This window comes from Jaculus jaculus, chromosome 4 (assembly GCF_020740685.1).
Source record: "Jaculus jaculus isolate mJacJac1 chromosome 4, mJacJac1.mat.Y.cur, whole genome shotgun sequence".
Classification (NCBI taxonomy): Eukaryota; Metazoa; Chordata; class Mammalia; order Rodentia; family Dipodidae; genus Jaculus; species Jaculus jaculus.
Genome location: NC_059105.1, coordinates 162,320,717 through 162,342,175, shown reverse-complemented (window position 1 = coordinate 162,342,175; position 21,459 = coordinate 162,320,717). Strand labels below are relative to the sequence as shown.

Below are 21,459 nucleotides of genomic sequence, written 5' to 3'. Positions count from 1 at the left end.
CCTCAGTGAGGACTAATGTGAGTTTGGGGTACATTGCCTTGAGGGCTGTGGTGAGGTGAGGTGACTCACATTTGGTGAGGAGAGATGTGGTTACTGGTGGCACTTTTTCAAACTGAAACCCTTGCCCTGCCACTTTATGTGGACTTGGGAACGTTGTTTAATTTCTGCCCTTGTTTCCAGATTCAAAAAACGGGATTGTCTGATGTTGCTGAGGTTCGCATTGCTGCCAGAAAACACCCCGGCCAAGAGCAGCTTGTGGGGGGAAAAAAGGGTTTCTTTTGGCTTACAGACTCAAGGGGAAGCTCTGTGGTGATGGCAGGGGAAAACGATGGCATGAGCAGAGGGTGGACATCACCCCCTGGCTAACATAAGGTGGACAACAGGAACAGGAGAGTGTGCCAAACACTGGCAAAGGGAAACTGGCTATAACACCCATAAGCCCGCCCCCAAACAATACACCGCCTCCAGGAGACATTAATTCCCAAATTGCCATTAGCTGGGAACCTAGCACTCAGAATACCCGTTTATGGGGGACACCTGAATCAAACCACCATGGCTGAAGTAGGAGGACTGCCGTGAGCTCGAGGCCACACTGAGATTACATAGTGAGTTCCAGTTCAGCCTGGGCTAGAGCAAAACCCTACCTTAAAAAACCAAAACCAAAACCAAAGCCAAAAAAAAAGGGGGGGGGGGTTAATAATCTCACCTACATGGTAGAATTTTGTGTTTTACATACAATAATATCTTACATATGATAAGGTAGTGTCAACATATGTTATCTCCATATTACTGATATCTTTTTATTTATTTTTTTGTTTATTTTATTTATTTGAGAGTGACAGACAAACAGAGAAAGAGGCACATAGAGAGAAAGAGAGAGAGAGAATGGGCGTGTCAGGGCCTCCAGCCTCTGCAAAGGAACTCCAGATGCGTGCGCCCCCTTGTGCATCTGGCTAACATGGGTCCTGGGGAATCGAGTCTTGAACCGGGGTCCTTCGGCTTCACAGGCAAGCGCTTAACCGCTAAGCCATCTCTCCAGCCTCCCCCTTTTTTTTTTTAATGGGTCTGGTGTCTTCTTTTTGCCACCCTGTCAAAAATGAGAGATATGGGGAAATCCCCAGATATACCACTTCAAGTCAGTTTTACTCACCGTTCGGGAAACTTTTTGACTCAGTCCAAGGGATGCACAGGGATTTATTTCCCTTCCATTTTCTCTTGGTTCTGCCTTGCAGCACTGCACCAGAGTCAGAAACCTGTACGGCTCACGATCGTTTTACTTTGAGGTTAGGTGATATATTGGAAACAAATAGTGAAACATAGACTTTTGGGCTAGGGAGATGGCTTAGTGGTTAAGGCAATTGCTGCAAAGCTAAAGGACCCAGGTTCGATTCCCCAGGACCCACATAAGCCAGATGCACAAGGTGGCACATGTGTCTGGAGTTTGTTTGCAGCGGCTAAAGGCCCTGGTGCGCCCATTCTCACTCTCTCTCTCTCTCTCTCTCTTTTTTTTTTAATATTTTTTGTTCATTTTTATTTACTTATTTGAGAGTGACAGAGAGAGGGGGAGAGAGACAGATAGAGAGAGAATGGACACACCAGGGCTTCCAGCCACTGCAAACGAACTCCAGACGCGTGCGCCCCCTGGTGCATCTGGCTAATGTGGGACCTGGGGAACCGAGCCTCGAACTGGGGTCCTTAGGCTTCACAGGCAAGCGCTTAACTGCTAAGCCATCTCTCCAGCCCTCTCTCTCTCTCTCTCTTTTTTTTTTTTTAAAGTTCTTTTTTTTAAATATTTTTTGTTTATTTATTTATTTGAGAGCGACAGACACAGAGAGAAAGACAGATAGAGGGAGAGAGAGAGAATGGGCACGCCAGGGCTTCCAGCCTCTGCAAACGAACTCCAGATGTGTGCGCCCCCTTGTGCATCTGGCTAACGTGGGACCTGGAGAACCGAGCCTCAAACCGGGGTCCTTAGGCTTCACAGGCAAGCACTTAACCGCTAAGCCATCTCTCCAGCCCTCTCTCTCTCTCTTAAACAAATACATAAAATAAAATAAATATTTTTTAAAAGTTTTATTAAAATGTAGACTTTTAACATCACACCCTCATTCCGAAGCTACAAACAATGTTCAGTCTCTGAACACTAGAACTCTTGAAGTTACTTGGGGCCTCACAGATCTTGTTCATTCAAAGGGCCACGACCTTCTGTCTAGACAAACATAAAGCTGGAGTCTATCTAGTCTTTCTGGGAAAAGAGGAATGTAGCTATTAAAAAAAAAAAAGAAAGAAAGTAGTGGCTGGGAAATGTAGCTCAGTGGTCAAGTGCCGAGTGCTTGTCTGGCAGAAGTGAGGTTCAATCACCCTAACCTCACATAGACACAAAAGTCTCCAAATTTATGTGGTTTGGGACAGAAGGGGCATGAAATGTTCTTTTTCTCTTTGGGAGTTTAGATTGGCTTATGTGTGAAGTGGTTTTGGGGCGTACTGACTGCAAATTTGCCTTAGATTGTTGAGACCAAGCCCCCATCTCCCCCAAGTTCCAGGAAGTGGGCTCACTGTATTCAGCCAGGCGGCAAGGAGCAATCTCCCCAGGCTAGCAAGCTTTGCAAGCAAACGCCTGTAAATTCTGAGCCAGCTTCCAGTCCCTGCCATATGCTTTTGTACTTTAAATTTTTTTTAAAAAAGCATGCACATGTAGAACACACTTCAAGAAGACACATTTTAGGAGCTGGGCGTGGGGGTGCACACCTTTGATCCCAGCACTTGGGAGGCAGACACAGGAGGATCGCCATGAGTTCGAGGCCAGGCTGAGACTACATAGTGAATTCACTCAGCCTGGGCTAGTGTGAGACCCTACCTTGAAAAAACAAAACAAAACAAAAAGACACACTTTTAGGGCTAGGGAGATGGCTCAGCAGTTAAAGACACTTGCTTGCAAAACCTGCTAGCTGGGTTCGATTCCCCAGTATTTATGTAAAGCCTGATGCACAAAGTGGGGCAAGTGTCTGAATCTCTCTCTCTAAAATAAATAAGTAAAATGTTAAAAAAATTTAACGTAACTTCATGTTGTAGGCACAGATTGGTCGGTGAGGGTTAGGGTCATAAGTTCAGGGTCGAGTCATAATTTCCTGACACCTCCACCCAGAAGGCACTGAAACGTATGAACCCTAAAAAAACATCAAGGCATGCTGGCCTTGTTCTGCCCTGGGTGTGGCTGCCTGCTCCCGCTGCCTCATTAGGGCACATTAGCCAGAGGACTCCCCATTGGCCTGGCCAGAATATTCTAGGACCCACGCTGCTGTCCCTGACCCTTCCTGTGTTATCCTCTTTTATTCCCTCTTTCCTTTACGAGCGTCACACTTGCCCTGCAGACTAAAGGCTGTCCCCGGCACTGGCATTTGTACTCTTCATGGGTGGGGGACCCAAACCCTCTTACACATCTGTCCCACCCTGCTGTCCTCTCAGAAGATTGAGGCTAGGCCTGTGACATCTCACCGGCCCTCGGTAGGGACCTCGGCTGGGCTCTACGCTCCCTGCCAGGGCCATCAGCGTTGCAAGTGGAGGAACGGTGTGCGTGAGGACAGCCCGGGCTGGTCCTGCAGAGCTCATTTTAGGCTTCTCTTCCACCACGATGGCATGGTACCAACTCTCCTCAGGGCCTATTGCTGCAGAGTGTGGTGGTTCTGGGAATGGGTTCTGGACCTAGCTAGTCCTGGGTTTGCTTTTTTGTTTTGTTTATGTATTTATTTATTTATTTATTTTAATTAATTAATTTATTTATTTGAGAGTGACAGACAGAAAGAGAAAGAGGGAGAGAGAGAGAGACAATGGGCATTCCAGGGCCTCCAGCCCCTGCAAATGAACTCCAGACACGTGCGCCCCCTTGTGCATCTGGCTAACGTGGGTCCTGGGGAATCGAGCCTTGAACCAGGGTCCTTAGGCTTCACAGGCAAGCGCTTAACCACTAAGCCATCTCTCCAGGCCATTGTTTATGTATTTATTTAAGAAAGACAGAGATACAGAAATAGCCAGGTAGAGAGAGAGAGAGATTGGGTCTCCAGCCACTACAAATGCACTCCAGATGCATGTGCCACCTTGTGCAGCTAACTTACGTGGTTCCTGGGGAGTCGAACCTGGGTCCTTTGGCTTTTCAGGCAAGCGCCTTAATTGCTAAGCCATCTCTCTAGCCCTGTTTTTGTTTTTCGAGGTAGGGTTTCACTCTAGGCCAGGCTGACCTGGAATTCACTCTGTAGTCTCAGGGTGACCTCAAACTCATGGTGATCCTCTTACCTCTGCCTCCTGAGTATTGGGATTAAAGGCGTGCGCCACGATTCCCAGCAGCTTGTCCTGCTTTAAATATCAACTCTTCGTGACCCTGTGCACGTTACCTGAGCAGTTTATTCCTGACAGCTGTGTAAAACACATCTGGGGACAGTAGTCACCTCACAGTTACTGTTTAAAAAGCTGATGCTGAGACTGGAGAAATGGCTTAGCTGTTAAGGCACATGCCTGCAAAGCCAAAGGACCCAGGTTTGATTCCCCAGGATCCATGTAAGCTAGATGCACAAGGTGGCACATGTGCCTGGAGTTCATTCGCAGTGGCTGAAGGACCTGGTGTGCCCATTTGCTCTCTCCCTCTCCCTAATAAGTAAATAAAAATAAAATATTTTAAAAGGCGATGCTGGCCAACTGATCGGTGTTTGCTGTACAGCAATACATCACGGCTTCAAGGAGCGCTGGTCAGGCAAGGGCAATGCCGTACCCCGCTCTCTCTCTAGAAACAGCTCCCCGTGGTTTCTGCTGCTGCTTTGGGTGAGGAGGCCATACGGGCATGACAGTCCCTGGTACCACTTCCACCAGCGGCCATTTCCCTTTTCTACGATTCTGGTTCTATATTTGTAAATTTGGGAAGTAAAGCGTCTCTTTTGGGAGGTCCCAAGACCAGGAAAGCTAATGCCACGCAGAGGAAAATCTTATCTCCTTCTCTGACCAGCAGAAGTTGGCTGTGATCCATCCTGGAGGTCCAGGATACAAAAGGGAAAGAGAAGGGTTTTCCATCCTCCAGCTGCTCACATTCCTCAGGGACAAACATATCCACAGAAAATTCCAGTACAATGAGGGTTTTGTGACCATGTAGAGATGAAAAGACTGCCCTGACCTTTACTGAAATTTCATAATGGGAGGCGTTTGGGAAAGTCATTTCCTGACCATGTTTGGGACCAGAGAGGAAGTACAGTGTGTTTCAACATCCCTAAATTTTTTTTAAAAAAGGGGGTTTGTGGGGGCTGGTGTGTGGAGGGGGAGAGTGTGTTTATTTTCAATGGGAAGAAGAAACTGAAAATTCTGGAAGTTAAACAAATAGGAAGATTATCTTTCTTTGACAGGGCCACAAGGCCAGTAAATGATTAGTAAGCCTCAAGTGGGTGTCTGGTGGGAAGCCGGCCTGGGTGATATCTGTAGCAGTGGGAGTCTTGTTTCATATGAGATCCGAGACTCCAGCCCAGCAATGCCCCGTGGCCTCTGGGAGAGAAGCTTTTGCTTGTGGGGGTCCCTTTTGTGGCTCAGCTTTGGAAATTCAGGTATGCCGGGGGCTCAGACGTTGGGGTGGAATATTTTTCAGTCCATAATTGTATTTCTTAAACTGTCTTCTTACTCAGTACTGTTGGAAGGTCCCCTAAAAGTCCTTTATCTCTCTCAAGGTGAATTGAAAAGGAGGGAAGAAACTCCCTGTTATAATGGGAATGATGGTAAATAGTATGCTCTCTCGGGTCACAAAAACAACTGAAGTTCCCCTGCTGGCCTGACTCATTTTTTGAAACTTGCATTACAAACTTTTTTACCTTGCACAAGCCAGGGAGTCTATAAGAAAATAAAATGTGGTTAATTCTAAAATATTTATTTTCACTTTATAAATATCCAGTGTTTTATGATGTATTCATGGAATACATCAATGACTTTTTTTTAAATTTATTTTTGGGGGGCTGGAGAGATAGCTTAGCTGTTAAGGCACTTACCTGTGAAGCCTAAGGACACATGCTTGACTCTCCAGGACCCACATAAAGCCAGACGCACAAGGTGGCCCATGTGTCTGAAATTTGCAGCAGCTAGAGGTCCTAACACCCCCCGCCCCCGTGCCTTTCTTGCCCTCTCAAATAAATAAGTAATAAAATATATTTAAATAGCTTCAGCTTAAAAAAATTTTTTTTTTGAGGTAGGGTCTCACTTTAGCCCAGGCTGACCAGGAGCTCATAGTAGCTAGCCTGAAACTCGGTGATCATCATCCCCTGCCTCCCGAGTGCTGGGATTAAAAGGCGTGTGCCACACCATCCAGCTTGAAATAATGATTTTTTTAAAAAATGTTTTTATTTGTGGGTGAGTGTGAGAGAAACGGAGAGGCCGGGTGTGGTGGCGCACGCCTTTAATCCCAGCACTCAGGAGGCACTGATAGGAGGATTGCAGTGAGTTCAAAGCCAGCCTGAGACTACATATCCAGGTCAGCCTGGGCTAGAGCGAGACCCTACTTCGAAAAAGAGGTGCATCAGGACCTCTTGCTACTGCAAATGAACTCCAGATGCATGTGCCACTTTGTGCAAATGTGCACATGCGATCATGATCATGCATGTGTGTGTGCACGCGCGTACACACACACACACACACACACACACACACACACACACACATAGCAAAGAGCAGAGCAGAGGCAGCGTCCTCAGGAAGGTCCCCTCCTTGTCTCTCCTTGTAGCAACTGCTTTTCTGTCCTCCCTGCAAGAGGCCACATCCTTTAGTTTTGCTGTGTGTCATCCGTTGTGCCTGGAGTTACTCATACCACTTTTGGGCTATTTCTATGCCTCATATCTTCCAAGAGGCCTTTCCTGACACTTCCTGTCACAGTTCACTATTTCTGCTCAGCATTCCTTCCCTTCTCCAAAGTCCAAATCACTCAGATCTATTTTCTTCTCACAGCCTAAGGAGATTTTCTTTCTTTCTCTTTCTCCTTTCTTTTTCTCACTCTTTCTTTCTTTCTTCTTTTCTTTCTTCCTTCCTTTTTTCTTTTCTTTTTTCAAATATATTTTAAAAATTTTATTTATTTATTTGAGAGCGACAGACAGAGAGAGAAAGAGGGAGATGGAGAGAGAGTGAGAATGGGCGTGCCAGGGCCTCCAGCCACTGCAAACGAACTCCAGACGCGTGCGCCCCCTTGTGCATCTGGCTAACGTGGGTCCTGGGGAATCGAGCCTTGAACCAGGGTCCTCAGGTTTCGCAGGCAAGCGCTTAACCGCTAAGCCATCTCTCCAGCCCTTTCTTTTCTTTCTTTCTTCCTTCCTTTCTTTCTTTCTTTCTTTCTTTCTTTCTTTCTTTCTTTCTTTCTTTCTTTCTTTCTTTCTTTTTTTAGGTAGGGTCTTGCTCTAGCCCAGGCTGATATGGAATATACTATGTAGTCTCAGGCTGGCCTCGAACTCATGGCGATCTTCCTACCTGTGCCTCCTTCTCGAGTGCTGGAATTAAGGGTGTGTGCCACCAACACCCGGCTCTGAGAAGATTTTAAATGTGCTGTTTGGTTTCACATGGGCTTTTTCCTTCATCGGTGGTTTGCTCCCGCAAAGGGAGGGTTTGATGGTCCCTGCCTCTGGAGTAAAGTGAGCACACAGCTTCACGTACGGGGATGCTCAGCGAGTGTGGCGTTCCCGTCCAGGGGAGGCCAGGCATTGAGCAGGGAGGGAGACGAGCTCCCAGTCAGTAGACAGTGATTTGAATCAAAGCCTGACTGCTTCTTAGCAGCTGCGTGGCTTTGAGAAAGTGAGTTTTCTTCACCTGTCCTTGGAGACCATCCTTACTTGGTAGGAATATGTAAGAGCTAAGCGAGACAGCCTCTGTGCCCAGGTCTGACCTCGGGCAGCTGCCGAGTAGATGGGAGAAGAAGGCCCAGGGCTGTCATGAGCCACTCCAGAGAGAAGATTGCAGTGTCCCCGAGGAGCATCGGCGATCTGGGGTACCATGTGTTTAGTAGCTTGTTCTGTCCCTGCTCACAGCCCTATCCCTACTGAGGGGCAGGAGGCACTCACTGGATGTCCTGATTGGAAACTTGAGGATGAGAAAATTATCTCAGATTCTTTTTTTTATTTTTTTATTTTGGAGGTCGGGTCTCACTCTAGCCCAGGCTGACCTGGAATTCACTATGGAGTCCCAGGCTGGCCTCGAACTCATGACGACCCTCCTACCTCTGCCTCCCAAGTGCTGGGATTAGAGGCGTGCGCCACCAAGCCCGACTCAAATCCTTTTAAAAAAATGTATTTATTGGGCTGGAGAGATGGCTTAGCGGTTAAACGCTTGCCTGTGAAGCCTGAGGACCCCGGTTCGAGGCTCGATTCTCCAGGACCCACGTTAGCCAGCTGCACAAGGGGGCGCTCGCGTCTGGAGTTCGTTTGCAGTGGCTGGAGGCCCTGGCGTGCCAATTCTCTCTCTCTCTCTCTCTCTCTCTCTCTCTCTCTCTCTCTCTGTGTCACTCTCAAATAAATAAATAAAAATGAACAAAAATATTTGAAAAAAAAAGTATTTATTTATTTGAAAGAGACAGACAGAATGGGCACACCGGATCCTCCTGCCACTGCAAATAAACTCCAGAGACATGCATCAGATTCACTTTGCCCATCTGGCTTTTTGTGGGCATTTGGGAGCTGAATCCTGGCTGGTAAGGCTTTGCCAGCAAGCGCCTTCAGCCACTGAGGCACCTCCCCTTCCCTGTCTCAAATTCTTTCTGGCATCTCACTTTCAGCAAGCCTTGAGCCTCAGACACAGACAGAAGGAGGTCAGATAGGTAGGTGGAGTTGGAGTCAAGGCAGAGCTGATCCAGTTCCAACTCATGAGGGGGGGGGGCGGCAGAACGGTAACTGGTAATAACTTACAGATAGGCCCCAGGGGGTTCTTCCCCTGCCCCTTACATCTTCTGCTATCTTCCTCTTCACACCTATCTTGTCAGCCCCTAAAACAGCACTTCCGGCCAAAAAACAAAACAAAACAGGGGTCACGGACACAGCTGTGCTTTCTGCGTAGTGGGTGGGGTCCTCAGAGGAGGTGGCGAGTCGTGCAGGACCTCATAGTGTTGAGGTGGGCCACATGCCACTGAGAAGCAGCAGCCAAAATGAAGCCTTAGATATCCACTCCTTAGGGCTGGAGAGATGGCTCAGCGGTTAAGGCGCTTGTCTTCAGAGCCTTACGTGCGATTCCCCAGCACCCGCATAAAGCCAGACGCACAAAGTGGCCCACGCATCGGGAGCCCATTCTCTCATTCTTTCTCTTCTACGTCTCGCTGCTTGCAAATAAATAAATATTTAAAAAGGAAAAGATATCCACTCCTTAAAAGCCAGTTGGGGGTTTAATGGTTAAGGCACTTGCTTGCGAAGCCTAAAGGACTCAGGTTCGATTCCCCAGGACCCACATAAGCCAGATGCACTTGGTGGCGCATGCATCTGGAGTTCGTTTGCAGTAGCTAGAGGCCCTGGCACACCCATTCTCTCTCTCTCAAATAAATAAATAAGAGCCAGTTGAAGGAGATGCTGTCCTCTGCCATGAACCTACCCTCCAGTCAGCTATCAGGGGAACAGAAATCCTCCTGCCATCCTGTAGTACCCTCTGAGCAATGGGCACAGGGAGCCCATGACCCTGTACTCATGGCTCCTCTAAATTCTCATTTGACGACAATTGAGCGTGGCCATTTTCTAATTTCTGCCTATAAGATCAAGCAATTTTAGAATCATTGATCTAATAAGAAAAATAGTATTACCATCTTGTCTTAATTTTGTTTGTTTTGTTTTTAGAGGGAGGGTCTCACTCTAGCTCAGGTTGATCTAGAGCTCACTATGGAGTCTCAGGCTGGCCTCGAACTCTCAGCGATCCTCCTACCTCTGCCTCCCAAGTGCTGGGATTAAAGGTGTGTGCTACCCCGCCTGGCTTGGTCTTAATTTTTTTTTTTTTTTTAATTTGAGAGAGAATGAGAGAGGGAAAGAGGCAGACAGAGAGAGAGATTGAGAGAGAGAGTGAATGGGCACGCCAGTGCCTCCAGCCACTGCAAATGAATTCCAGATGTATGTGCCACTTTGTGCATCTGACTTACATGGGTCCTGGGGAAATCAAATGGAAGTCCTTTGGCTTTGCAGGCAAATGCCTTAACTGCTAAGCCATCTCTCCAGCCCCTGGCTTTAATTTTTAATGTTGTCTTCTTATGATTAAAGTTGGGCATCTTTGAATATATCTATTACTTTCTACTGAATTCATTTGCTTTAAATTAACTGCCTGTTTATGTCCTCCCCGCCTTTTCATTTCCTTTCCTAGCTATTTGTTGGTGCTCTATAGAAATTAATCTTTTGGGGCTGGAGAAGTAGCTTAGTAGTAGAGCTCTTGTCTAGTAAACCACAGGCCCTTGTTTTAATCCAGGCCAAATCAATTCTTCACCTTACCTCATCTGAAAATGAACTTTGGTGGTCTTGGGGCAATGGCCCTTTCATATCCACAGGACGGACAAGAGGATCCTGCTCTGCACGGAGAGTGTTGGGATGAGGAGGGAAGATTTTCCCCTTTCATTTCCCCAACCATCGTCTTTAGACTCCCAGGGGTCACTTACAGCTCCCCGTCCTTTATTTATAAAACCTCATGCCACACGTGGTTCCCACTTTTACAACCTCACCAGCCCTCCGTTCTCTTGGGCCTCTGTCTGCTGGCCTTGCCCTGACCTATATACCCTGAGCCCTACAAAATCTATGGAGACCTCTTCTCCTGGGCTTTCTCTGGCTGCTGGGTGTTCAGAATCCCCTTGCTACCTTCAACCCCAGCATCAGGTTCCTGGTCCCTCACTCCCGGCCTTGAGCCTGCACCCACGTTGGTGCAGTGGCTCGTGTGTGCTGGACTGGCCTTTCACACTCAACTGTGATGGCTATGAGACAGATCTACATGCTTAGACATATGCTATTTCTTCCATGGCCTACCTAGGCATGCAGTGAGGTCCCTGGAATCTTTTGTTTGTTCGTTTTTTAAAATTTTAGATGACAGAGAGAGAGAGAGAGAGAGAGAGACAGAAAGAGAGAGAGAGAGAAAATATGGGCACGCCAGCAAAAGATCTCCAGATGCATGTGCCACCTTGTGCATCTGGCTTATGTAAATCCTGGGGAACTGAACCCGAGTCCTTTGGCTTTGCAGGCTAACTGCTAAGCCATCTCTCCAACCTGTCCCCAGAATCTTGATTAAATCCATCTATCTTGGGAATTGGCTGGTTCTGAGCATTGAGGGAAAACTACCCCCCCCCCACAGATCAGAAGTGAGCACAGTTCTTTACTCTTTAGTTGTAAGTGTGTGTGTGTGTGTGTGTGTGTGTGTGTGTTGGGGGGGGATGTTCTAAAGGCTTTCAGAGGCGTTGGATGGGGCAGCCATAAAGCACATTGGTGACCTGCAAAACATCATTAGCCAGAGACAAGAGGGCTGGAACCAAGGCCGGAGATTTGCAGAAGAAAGTGCCTTTCTCTTCCGCATGACTGTTCCAAGAAGCTCTTTGCAAAAATGAGGACGATGGAGGCAGATTGGCCCCATCAAACCCCCGGGGCCCGCCCTTCACTCCTATCCTTGGCACCTGCCTAGTCTGTTCTTTCTGTCAACTTTCTAGGTTCCTTTACTGGGCCTAGAACTCTGTTCCCCCAAGAGCACAATACCATCCGGGGTACACAGAGCCGGAGGACAGGTCGCGAGTGTAGAGAGTGAGAGAAGCCGAGGCTGTCTTCAGCTGGGCAACTGGTTTTTGGGTCCCTCTGATCCTGAAAGCCCCCCTGAGTGCCCCGGGGATTCCTGGGTTTCCTAAAATTGAAATTTTGGTCGCCCAAACCAACACACCTAGCAGGGGTTACCCATCGCAGAGGGAATCAGCCCCAGACCTGGGAAGCCCATTCAGCCAGCCATCCCTCCCTTCCCAGGCCCCCTGCACCCCCCATCTGCAGCTCACCACCTCCCATTTGAGACAACGGGGTACCCTGGAAGGCTTCTGAGGTCCCTCCTCCTCTAACCCGCGTCCCTTTCTCTGAAGAGCTCTGAGCTCTCTGCATTCCTTTCAGCCCCCGGCACTTTTTAACATGCAGAAAGGAATTATTTTCTCTTTAGCTAAATTCTAGGTATTTTCCACGACAAAACCAACCCAAAAGAAATATACAGATATATGCAATTTATGCTGTATGTGCAGTTTATATACAGTTTTTCCCCCCTGGAGGGGAAAACTATCACAAGCAAGTGGACAGAATTCACTGTCTTTGGAGAGAAAGGTTTAAGATTTCTAATCTGACTTTTTAAGATTCAACAGAGACTGTCTATGTAGAGCGAGTGTGGATTATTGCTTGCACTCCTTCAAACTGTTCTGAGCCTTAAAATAAAAATAAACGTATAAAAATTTACATAAAATGTATGTGAAAATACAATAAAGTATGTGGAAACGCATTGCTTATAGTCTATTGTCCAGACACATAGACATTTTTTTCTTTCTTTTTGGTTTTTCGAGGTAGGGTCTCTCTCTAACCCAGGCTTACCTGGAATTCATTCACTATGTCATCTCAGGGTGGTCTCGAACACAGCGATCCTCCTACCTCTGCCTCCCTTGTGCTGGGATTAAAGGTGTGCGACACCATGCCCGGCTACACATAGACACTTTTAACATTCTGATATAGTTTCCTTCCTTTTTTTTTTTTTTGCCAAATTTAAGAGAATTATGAATGATTTAAGGATATAAAGAATTGAGTAAGTACAACAAATAATCCTCTAATATGTGGTGTGCATGTATGTGTGTGGGCAGAAGTGTGTGTGTGTGCATGCGTGTGTAAATATGTGGAGGCCAGAGGACAATGTTGGTATCTTTCACAATCACCTTCTACCTTTAACAAAATTATTATCTGGGTGTGGTGGCACATGCCTTTAATCCCAGCGCTCGGAAGGCAGAGGTATGGGGACCATGTTGTGTTCGAGGCCACCCTGAGACTATATAGTGAATTCCAGCTCAGCCTGGGCTAGAGCAAGACCTTACCTTGAACACCCCCCCCAAATAATTCTGTTTTATATGTAACAGATTATGTTCTTTTATCCCTTTGCACCTACTTCCATTTCTTATTTTTATTATTTATTTATTTGAGAGAGAGAGAGAGAGAGAGAGAGAGAGGAGGAACGAGGCAGATAGTGAGGAAATGGGTTGTACCAAAGCCTTTGGCCATTGCAAACAAACTCCAGACGTATGTGTCACCTTGTGCATCTGGGTTATGTGGATACTGGGGAATTGAACCTGGGTCCTTAGGCTTCACAGGCAAGTGTCTTAACTGCTAAGCCATCTCTCCAGCCCTCCTATTTATTTATTTTTAAAGTTAGGTCTCTCACTGATCCTAGAACCAATGTAGCTAGAACAGCTAGCCAGCAAATTTGTGTCCTGGGTCTGATGTCAGGTCCTTGTGCTTGCAGAAAGCCCTTTAATGACTGAGCCATCTCCCCAGCCCTGATAAATAGTTATTTTATCAAACTTTTCAGCATTCAGATTGAATATTAACATCTTGCTTCAGAGACTGTTTATTTTAAGCATCACAGGCTGGTCAGTTATCAATGAACTCACCGTTGGTTCATCTCTCTCCACCAGAGCTTAGCTGAGTTGTTTGCTGACATTGTTCTAGTGCATTCCACACTGCAATGTGAAACACTAGAGATTCACTTCTGACTGTCCCCAGCCAGTGGCTCTTCCTCCTGAGCCCGCTGATCCTTTCAGAGCCTCACCAGAAATGTATGCACTCTCGTTTCCTTTTTCTCTACTATGTGGTAACTTCAGATGACTTATTGTAGGCCACTCTTACACATTTATTTTATTTTAGTTTTCATTTATTTATTAGAGAGAGAGAGAGAGCATGGGGGCACCAGGGTCTCTGTAGTCAATGCCAACGAATTCCAGATTCATGCCCCACTATGTGCATCTGGCTTACGTAGGTACTGGGGAATTGAACCTGGGTCCTCAGGCTTTGCAGGCAAGCACCTTAACCACTAAGCCATCTCTCCAGTCCTGTAGATCTTTTTCTTTTTTTTTCAAAAGGATTTACACATTTATTTTTGGATCAACCCATCCATGCAGATCAGATAGAAAGTAAAGTCCAGTTCCAATTTAACGTGTAGAAACCTCTGCAGTGCAGACATTATGGGCTCCCTTTGGCCTCAGACTCAGTCATGATTTGTCATGGCCAGTTGTACCAGTGTGCACGTCCTTTACAGACTCAGCTTGGTTCTCCTCCAGTGTCTTCTCTTGACGTTGTACCTGATTTTGCTACCAGTTTTCATCTGAATCCCCTGTGGGGGTGGGGGGAGTGGGATGGTTTTGCTTTTGTTTCTTGGCAAGGAATCGCTTGATTCTGAAAGTCTTGTGAGAAGACATGTGAGATATCAGGCAAATGTAGCGATTTTTTTTTTTTTTTTTCTGATGTAGGGTCTCACTCTAGTTCAGGCTGACCTGGAATTGACTATGTGGTCTCAGGGTGGCCTTGAACTCACGGCGATCTGCCTACTTCTGCTTCCTGAGTGCTGGGATTAAAGGCATGAGCAACCATGTCTGGCTCCTAGATCATTTTTAATCTCACTCATTTCTCTGAGAATACATTTTGACTGGAGAAACCATAATATGGAAAGTTTTTTTAGAAAAAACTTTAAACTGCATTTTCCTTTCATTCTCTCTCCTATCTCTTTTCCCTCTCTCTCTCTTTAATTTAATTTATTTATTTTTGGTTTTTCAAGGTAGGGTCTCACTCTAGCACAGGCTGACCTGGAATTCACTCTGTATTCTCAAAGTGGCCTTAAACTCATGGTGATCCTCCTACCTCTGCTGGGGTTAAAGGCGTGCGCCACCACACCCAGCTCTCTCTCTCTCTATTTAGTTATTTATTTATTGTTTATTTATTTATTTGAGAGTGACAGACACACACACACAGAGAGAGAGAGAGAGAGAGAGAGAGAGAGAGAGAGAGAGAGAATGGGCGCTGCAGGGCCTCCAGCCCCTGCAAACGAACTCCAGATGCATGTGCCACCTTGTGCATCTGGCTTACGTGAGTCCTAGGGAATTGAGCCTTGAACCGGGGTCTTTAGGCTTCATAGGCAAGCACCTAACCACTAAGCCATCTCTCCAGCCACTGTCTCTCTCTTTTGATATCTCATTATATATCACTGAGTGGCCTGGAACTCACTATGTAGGCTGACTTTCCTCAAACTTGCCTGTTCCTCCTGCCTCTGCCTCCTGAGGGCTGGGAATATATCTGTATCATCTTCCTTTAGAGAACCATTACCAGAGGAGTCCTAGAGCCTCTGCATTTTGCTTTGTTTGTTTGTTTGTTTATTTTACAGTTGTTGGCCCTGGGGATTGAACCCAAGGCCCCACACATTCTTGGCAAGGACTCTACCAATGAGCTACATTCACAGCCCCTTGTCTACATTTTAATAATTGCAACTTATATAGTATATATGAATGTGTATTAGTTGCTTTCTCATTTCTGGAACAAAATACCCAACAAAACTCAGTTTAAGAAACTGGACATTGGGCTAGAGAGATGGCTCAGCGGTTAAGCGCTTGCCTGTGAAGCCTATGGACCCCGGCTTGAGGCTCAGTTCCCCAGGTCCCACGTTAGCCAGATGCACAAGGGGGTGCACGCATCTGGAGTTCGTTTGCAGTGGCTGGAAGCCCTGGCGCACCCATTCTCTCTCTCTCTCCCTCTATCTGTCTTTCTCCCTGTGTCTGTCACTCTCAAATAAATAAATAAAAAAAGAACAAAAAAAGAAACTGGACATAGCATCCAGGCATGATGGCCCTCGCCTTTAATCCCAGAACTCGGGAGGCAGAGGTGGGAGGATCGCCATGAGTTCGAGGCCACCCTGAGACTCCATAGTGAGTTCCAGGTCAGCCTGAGTTAGAGTGGGACCCTGCCTCAAAAAAAAAAAAGAGAGACTGGACATAGTGGCCCATGCTTTTAATCCCAACACTCAGGAAATTGAGATAGGAGAGAGTTAAAAGTGGGGCAAGGAGATTCTAGCCACCAGTTAAGAGCAGACTTTCTTTTTTTGGAGACAGGTTCTCAGTATGTAACCCAAGCAGGTCTGGAGCTTGGGATCCTCCTGCCTTATCCTCTAAGTGCTGGAATTACAAGCGTGCATCACTTATGCCTGGTAACCTTGGAACCTTGTTGGTTCTAAGTGCTAAGTGAAATCACATCTGTTTAGATGAGCATATGATTTTATATGAATATATATATGAATATAAACCCTGCTCGGCCATGACATATTTTATATGAATATAAATGCTGCTTAGCCATGACATATTTTTATATGAATATATATGTGAATATGAACTCTTCTTGGCCACGGCATATTTTTATTGTTTCCTTTATTCTTTTTGTTTGTTTGTTTTTTGAGATAGGGTCTCACTCTAGCCCAGGTTGACCTGGAATTCATTCTGTAGTCTCAGGGTGGCCTTGATCACAGTGACCCTCCTCCTTCTGACTCCTGAGTGCTTATTCTGGTCCTTTTTAAGGCCTTTAGATTTGCTGGAGTTTTATTTGGGCTTGGTATTTTGGCTATTCTTACAGAATGAATTGGGATTCTGTCTCATGTTTTCTGTTCTCTGAAACAATATATGAACTTGAGGATTGCAAGGTTGATAGACAACCTCTGTAAACCTGTCTGGCCTGTTCGAGTTTTATTTGCTTTTTTCTGTTTGAGGGTTTAAAAGATTATTTATTTATTTATTAGAGAGAGAAAGAAAGGGGCAAATACAGAGAGCATGGCATGCCAGGACCTTTAGCCACTGCAAATGAACTCCAGATGCATGCGCCACGTTGTACATTTGGCTTATGTGGAGAATAGAACCTGGGTCCTTAGGCCTTGCAGGCAAACACCTTAGTTGCTGAGCCATTTCTCCAGCTCTCTGTTTGAGTTTTTTAGTGGATGGTTTAAAGCTACTGTTTTAATTCCTTTGCTACTTTTCTTTGTTTTGTTTTTCTTTCCTTTTTAAAAAATGACTTATTTATCTATTTGAAAGACAGACAGACAGAGAGAGAGGGAGGGAGAGAATGGGCACACCAGGGCTTTTAGTGGCTGCAAATAAACTCCAGATGTATGTGCCACCTTGTGCACCTGACTCATGTATGTGGGTCCTGGGGAATCGAACCTAGGTCCTTTGGCTTTGCAGGCAACAGCCTTAACCGCTAAGCCATCTGTCCAGCCCTTTCTTTCATTATCAAGGTAGGGTTTTGCTCTAGCTCAGGCTGACCTGGAATTCACTATGGAGTCTCAGGGTGGCCTTGAACTCAAGGCAGTCCCCCTATCTCTGCCTCCCAAGTGCTGGAATTAAAGGGGTGCGCCACCACACCCGGCTTTCTTTTTTCTTTCTTGCCAGGGTTTTGGTGAGTTATACTTTTTAAGGAAATGATTCATTTTTTTTTTTAAAGAAAAACATGCAAACTTTCAACTTCTGGTTGGACCTAAACGTGCTCTTTCATGGTTTGAAAACAAAATCGCTTGTGTCTGTATTGATGTCCCCTTTGAATTCCTGATATTGCTTACTTGAGGTTTCCGTCTTTTCTTCTTACTATGTCTTATCAGCAATACATGTAGTTTACTATTTTTCAAAGCCTCTGGAGGGTGTTGTGTGTGCAGCTGACACTCTGTTCTAGGCATCGGAGTGAACAAGATAGGTAACACTGTGCCTCGCTTGAAAATCTCTTCTAATGCGGAGACAGTCCCTAAAGCAAGCGCAACAGAGGATGCCCAGTAGACTACATCGCTCAGGGTAAGGAGGACTGGGAGAACTGGGGTGAGGCGCACAGGCCAGTCACGAGTTACATAGGGGGGCGGGAGCGGGGAAAGTGGCACCTGGCGAGCAGGCTTGCAGGAGGGGAGACCATTAACTATGGTCACCCGAACAGGAACGTTCCAGGCAGAAGGAACAGCCCGTGTGGCGGCTTTGGCAGGAGGAAGAGCAAGAAGGTACACCTGTGACTGGAGCAAAGTGAAACAGGATGAGGCAAAGGACTCCCAGGGGTGCGGGCCAGACCCTGAGCCTGGTAGTCTATTCCTAGGACTTCAACTTCTTCTTCTTTATTTTTTAATTTTTTAAATTTTTTTGGTTTTTCGAGGTAGGGTCTCACTCTAGCCCAGGCTGCCCTGGAATTCACTACGGAGTCTCAGGGTGGCCTCGAACTCACGGCGATCCTCCTACCTCTGCCTCCCGAGTGCTGGGATTAAAGGCGTGCGCCACTATGCCGGGCTCAACTTCTTTTTGAAAAAACAAAAATTTATTTATTTATTTATTATAGACAGAGAGAGAGGGAGAGAGTATGTGTGCCAGGGCCCTCCAGCCATTGCAAATGAACTCCACATGAGTGTGCCTTATGTGGGAGCTGGAGAATCGAACCTGGGTCCTTAGGCCTCTCAGGCAAGTGCCTTAAACCACTAAGCCATCTCTCTAGCCCAGACTTTAGCTTCTATCTTGCGTGAAATACCTGGGAGGCTTTTTAAAGGAGTGACATGACTTTCTTTTTTTTTTGTGATAAGCCCTACAGACTGAGCTTTTTTTTTTTTTTTTAAGGCAATAGAGGGAGAGGAAGAGAGAGAGAATTGGCATACCAGGACCTCAGCCACTGTAATCAAATTCCAGATACACGTACCACCTTTATTTTTAAAATACTTTTATTTAATTTATAAGCAGAGAGGGAGGTAGGAAGAGAGGGAGAAAGAGACAGGAGAGAAAGAGGGAGAGAGAGCATGGGCCCACCAGGTCAATTGCCACTGCAGATGAATTCCACTTGCCCGTACCATTTTTGTGCATCTGGCTTTACATGGGGAGTGGAGAAAGAATCTCAGGCCACCAGGCTTTGCAAACAAGTGCCTTTAGCCACTAAGCACTCCCTCCAGCCTTGCTTCCTTTCTTATTTTTTTTTTAAATTATTTATTTATTTATTTGAGAGCGACAGACACAGAGAGAAAGACAGATAGAGGGAAAGAGAGAGAATGGGTGCGTCAGGGCTTCCAGCCTCTGCAAACGAACTCCAGATGCGTGCACCCTCTTGTACATCTGGCTAACATGGGACCTGGGGAACCGAGCCTCGAACCGGGGTCCTTAGGCTTCACAGGCAAGCGCTTAACCGCTAAGCCATCTCTCCAGCCCATTGCTTCCTTTCTTAAAGGACAATCTTGGCTGCCGTATTACAGTTAGACAGAAGGAGCTGACAGTAGGAAAAACAGCAACAAGCCATTGCAGTGATGCTGAGGAATGATGGCTTGGACGCAGGTGGTAACCAGGTAGTTGGGAGAGGCTGAACTCTGAGTGTGTGGTTCCAACAGAACAAGATCGAAGACATGTCCAAGACGTTTAGCCTGAGAAGCTGCAATGACTGGGTAGCTAACAAGGTTCTTATATCTCATTGTTACCTGTTTCTTTAATATCCTTTCATCTATCACCTTTACATTTTAGTTGGAGTTCCTGTGTTGTCCTTCTGTGAGTTCGAAGATTAATTTAGCTAATCAAACATCTTGCTGGGCATGGTGGTAACTTGTCTTTAATACCAATATTGAGGTGGGCGAATTGCTGTGAGTTCAAGGCCAGCCTGGGCGTACAGAGTGAGTTACAAGTCAGCCTGGGCTAGAGTGAGCATTATCTCAGAAAAACAAACAAACAAACGAACAAACAAAAAAAAAACCCCATCCACATGGGTCCCTGAAGTTTTAGCTTATTTGAGAAGTGATTCACAGATTGGGCATCTCTAGTCCACAAATGGTTGAGGACTTCACAGAACAGATTTGAGTGGAAAGTTGTCAAAAAGTGCACGTGGAAAGATGCTGAGACATTCCACTGGTTCAAGGAGCCTTCAGAGTCCCGTGTTGGACATAAGTTGGCGATTTCTGATCTGCAAAGCCCAGGTTTTGTTTCCTAGGCTGTGGCTGTTCCCCATTTGTGGGGTTTCAGTTTGCTCAGGGGGAACACAAGCACTGTATCTTCTGCTTGTCTGGCCTCCCTCGAAGTTATTGTAACACTGAGAGCTGCAGTAGCCACGCTATATACATTTTGACGAGTGTTTCTTTTACTGTCATTTAGCTTTTAATATTCTCCAATTTCCACGGTGATCAGCCTTTAACCTGCACACTGCTCACTACTGTTTATACTTCCAAATGCATTTTTTCCCCCCAAACCATAGCACTGGCCTTGTCACATATTGTGTTCACTTAAAAGGAATTAATTCTGGGGCTGGAGAGATGGCTCAGTGGTTAAGGCGCTTGCCTGCAACGCCTGACTGCCTGGGTTCGATTCCCCAGTACCCACCTAAATAAAGCCAGATGAACAAAGTAGCACATGCGTCTGGAGTTCATTTGCAGTGGCAGTGGGCCCTGGTGTACCCATCCTCTCTGTCTCTCTTCTCTATCTGTGCTTGTAAATAAATAAATAGAATCTTTTTTTAAAAACTATTTATTTGAGAAAGAAAGAGGCAATTTTATATTTATTATTTGAGAGAGAGAGAGAGAGAGAGAGAGAGAGAAAATAGGCGTGCCAGGGCATCCAGCCACTGCAAACAAACTCCCGATGCTTGTGCTCCCTTGTGCATCTGGCTTACGTGGGTGCTAGAGGATAGAACTGTGGTCCTTCGGCTTTGCAGGCAAACGCCTTAACCGCTAAGCCATCTCTCCAGCCCTAGAATTTTTTTTTTTTTTTTTTTGAGGTAGGGTCTCACTCTGGTCCAGGCTGACCTGGAATTCACTGTGTAGTCTCAGGGTGGCCTTGAACTCACGGCGATCCTCCTACCTCTGCCTCCCAACTGCTGGGATTAAAGGCGTGCACCACCACGCCTGGCTCCTAGAATATTTTTTAAAAGGACTTAATTCTGGTTGGGTGTGATGGCACATGCTTTTAATCCCAGCACTCGGGAGACAGAGGTAGGAGGATCACTGTAAGTTTGAGGCCACCCTGAGACTACATAGTGAATTCCAGCTCAGCCTGAGCTAGAGTGAGACCCTACCTCAAAACAGCAACACCACCACCAAAAGAAAACACAACAAAAAGGACTTAATTCTGGATTAGGGAGATGGCTAGATAGGTAAAGGACTTGCAAAGAAATCATGAGAACTTGAGTTCAAACCCCCAGCAGGCACGTAAAATGCTAGGCCTGGCGGTACGTGCCTGTGACCCCAACACTGGGGAGGCTGAGATGGGGAATCCCAGGGGCTCAGTGGCCAGCTAGTCTAGGTGAACTGAGTCAGCAACAGATCCTGTCTCAGAGATAAGGTGGAGGGTGATTAAAGAAGACCCCTGATGTTGACCTCTGTCCTCTTCCCCAATGTACACACACACATACATTCACAGGTGCCATCACACACACATCCAAAGAAGAAAAAGGATTTAATTTCCATGGGCACCAAACACACACACACACACAC

General features: G+C 46.2%; 1 protein-coding gene and 1 pseudogene across 1 annotated transcript in view; one reads left to right on the top strand and one right to left on the bottom strand.

The window, feature by feature from the left end:
• The first annotated feature begins 5,325 nt into the window (after window positions 1-5,325).
• The window catches only part of Pla1a (phospholipase A1 member A), a 52,666-nt gene continuing 36,532 nt past the window's right edge, over window positions 5,326-21,459 (top strand). Inside the window, exon 1 of the mRNA XM_045147631.1 lies at window positions 5,326-5,579. Coding sequence (XP_045003566.1) covers window positions 5,402-5,579 — 178 coding nt within the window. The 5' untranslated portion in view covers window positions 5,326-5,401. The remainder of the gene's footprint in view (window positions 5,580-21,459) is intronic.
• LOC101617349 lies at window positions 14,260-14,425 on the bottom strand (annotated as a pseudogene).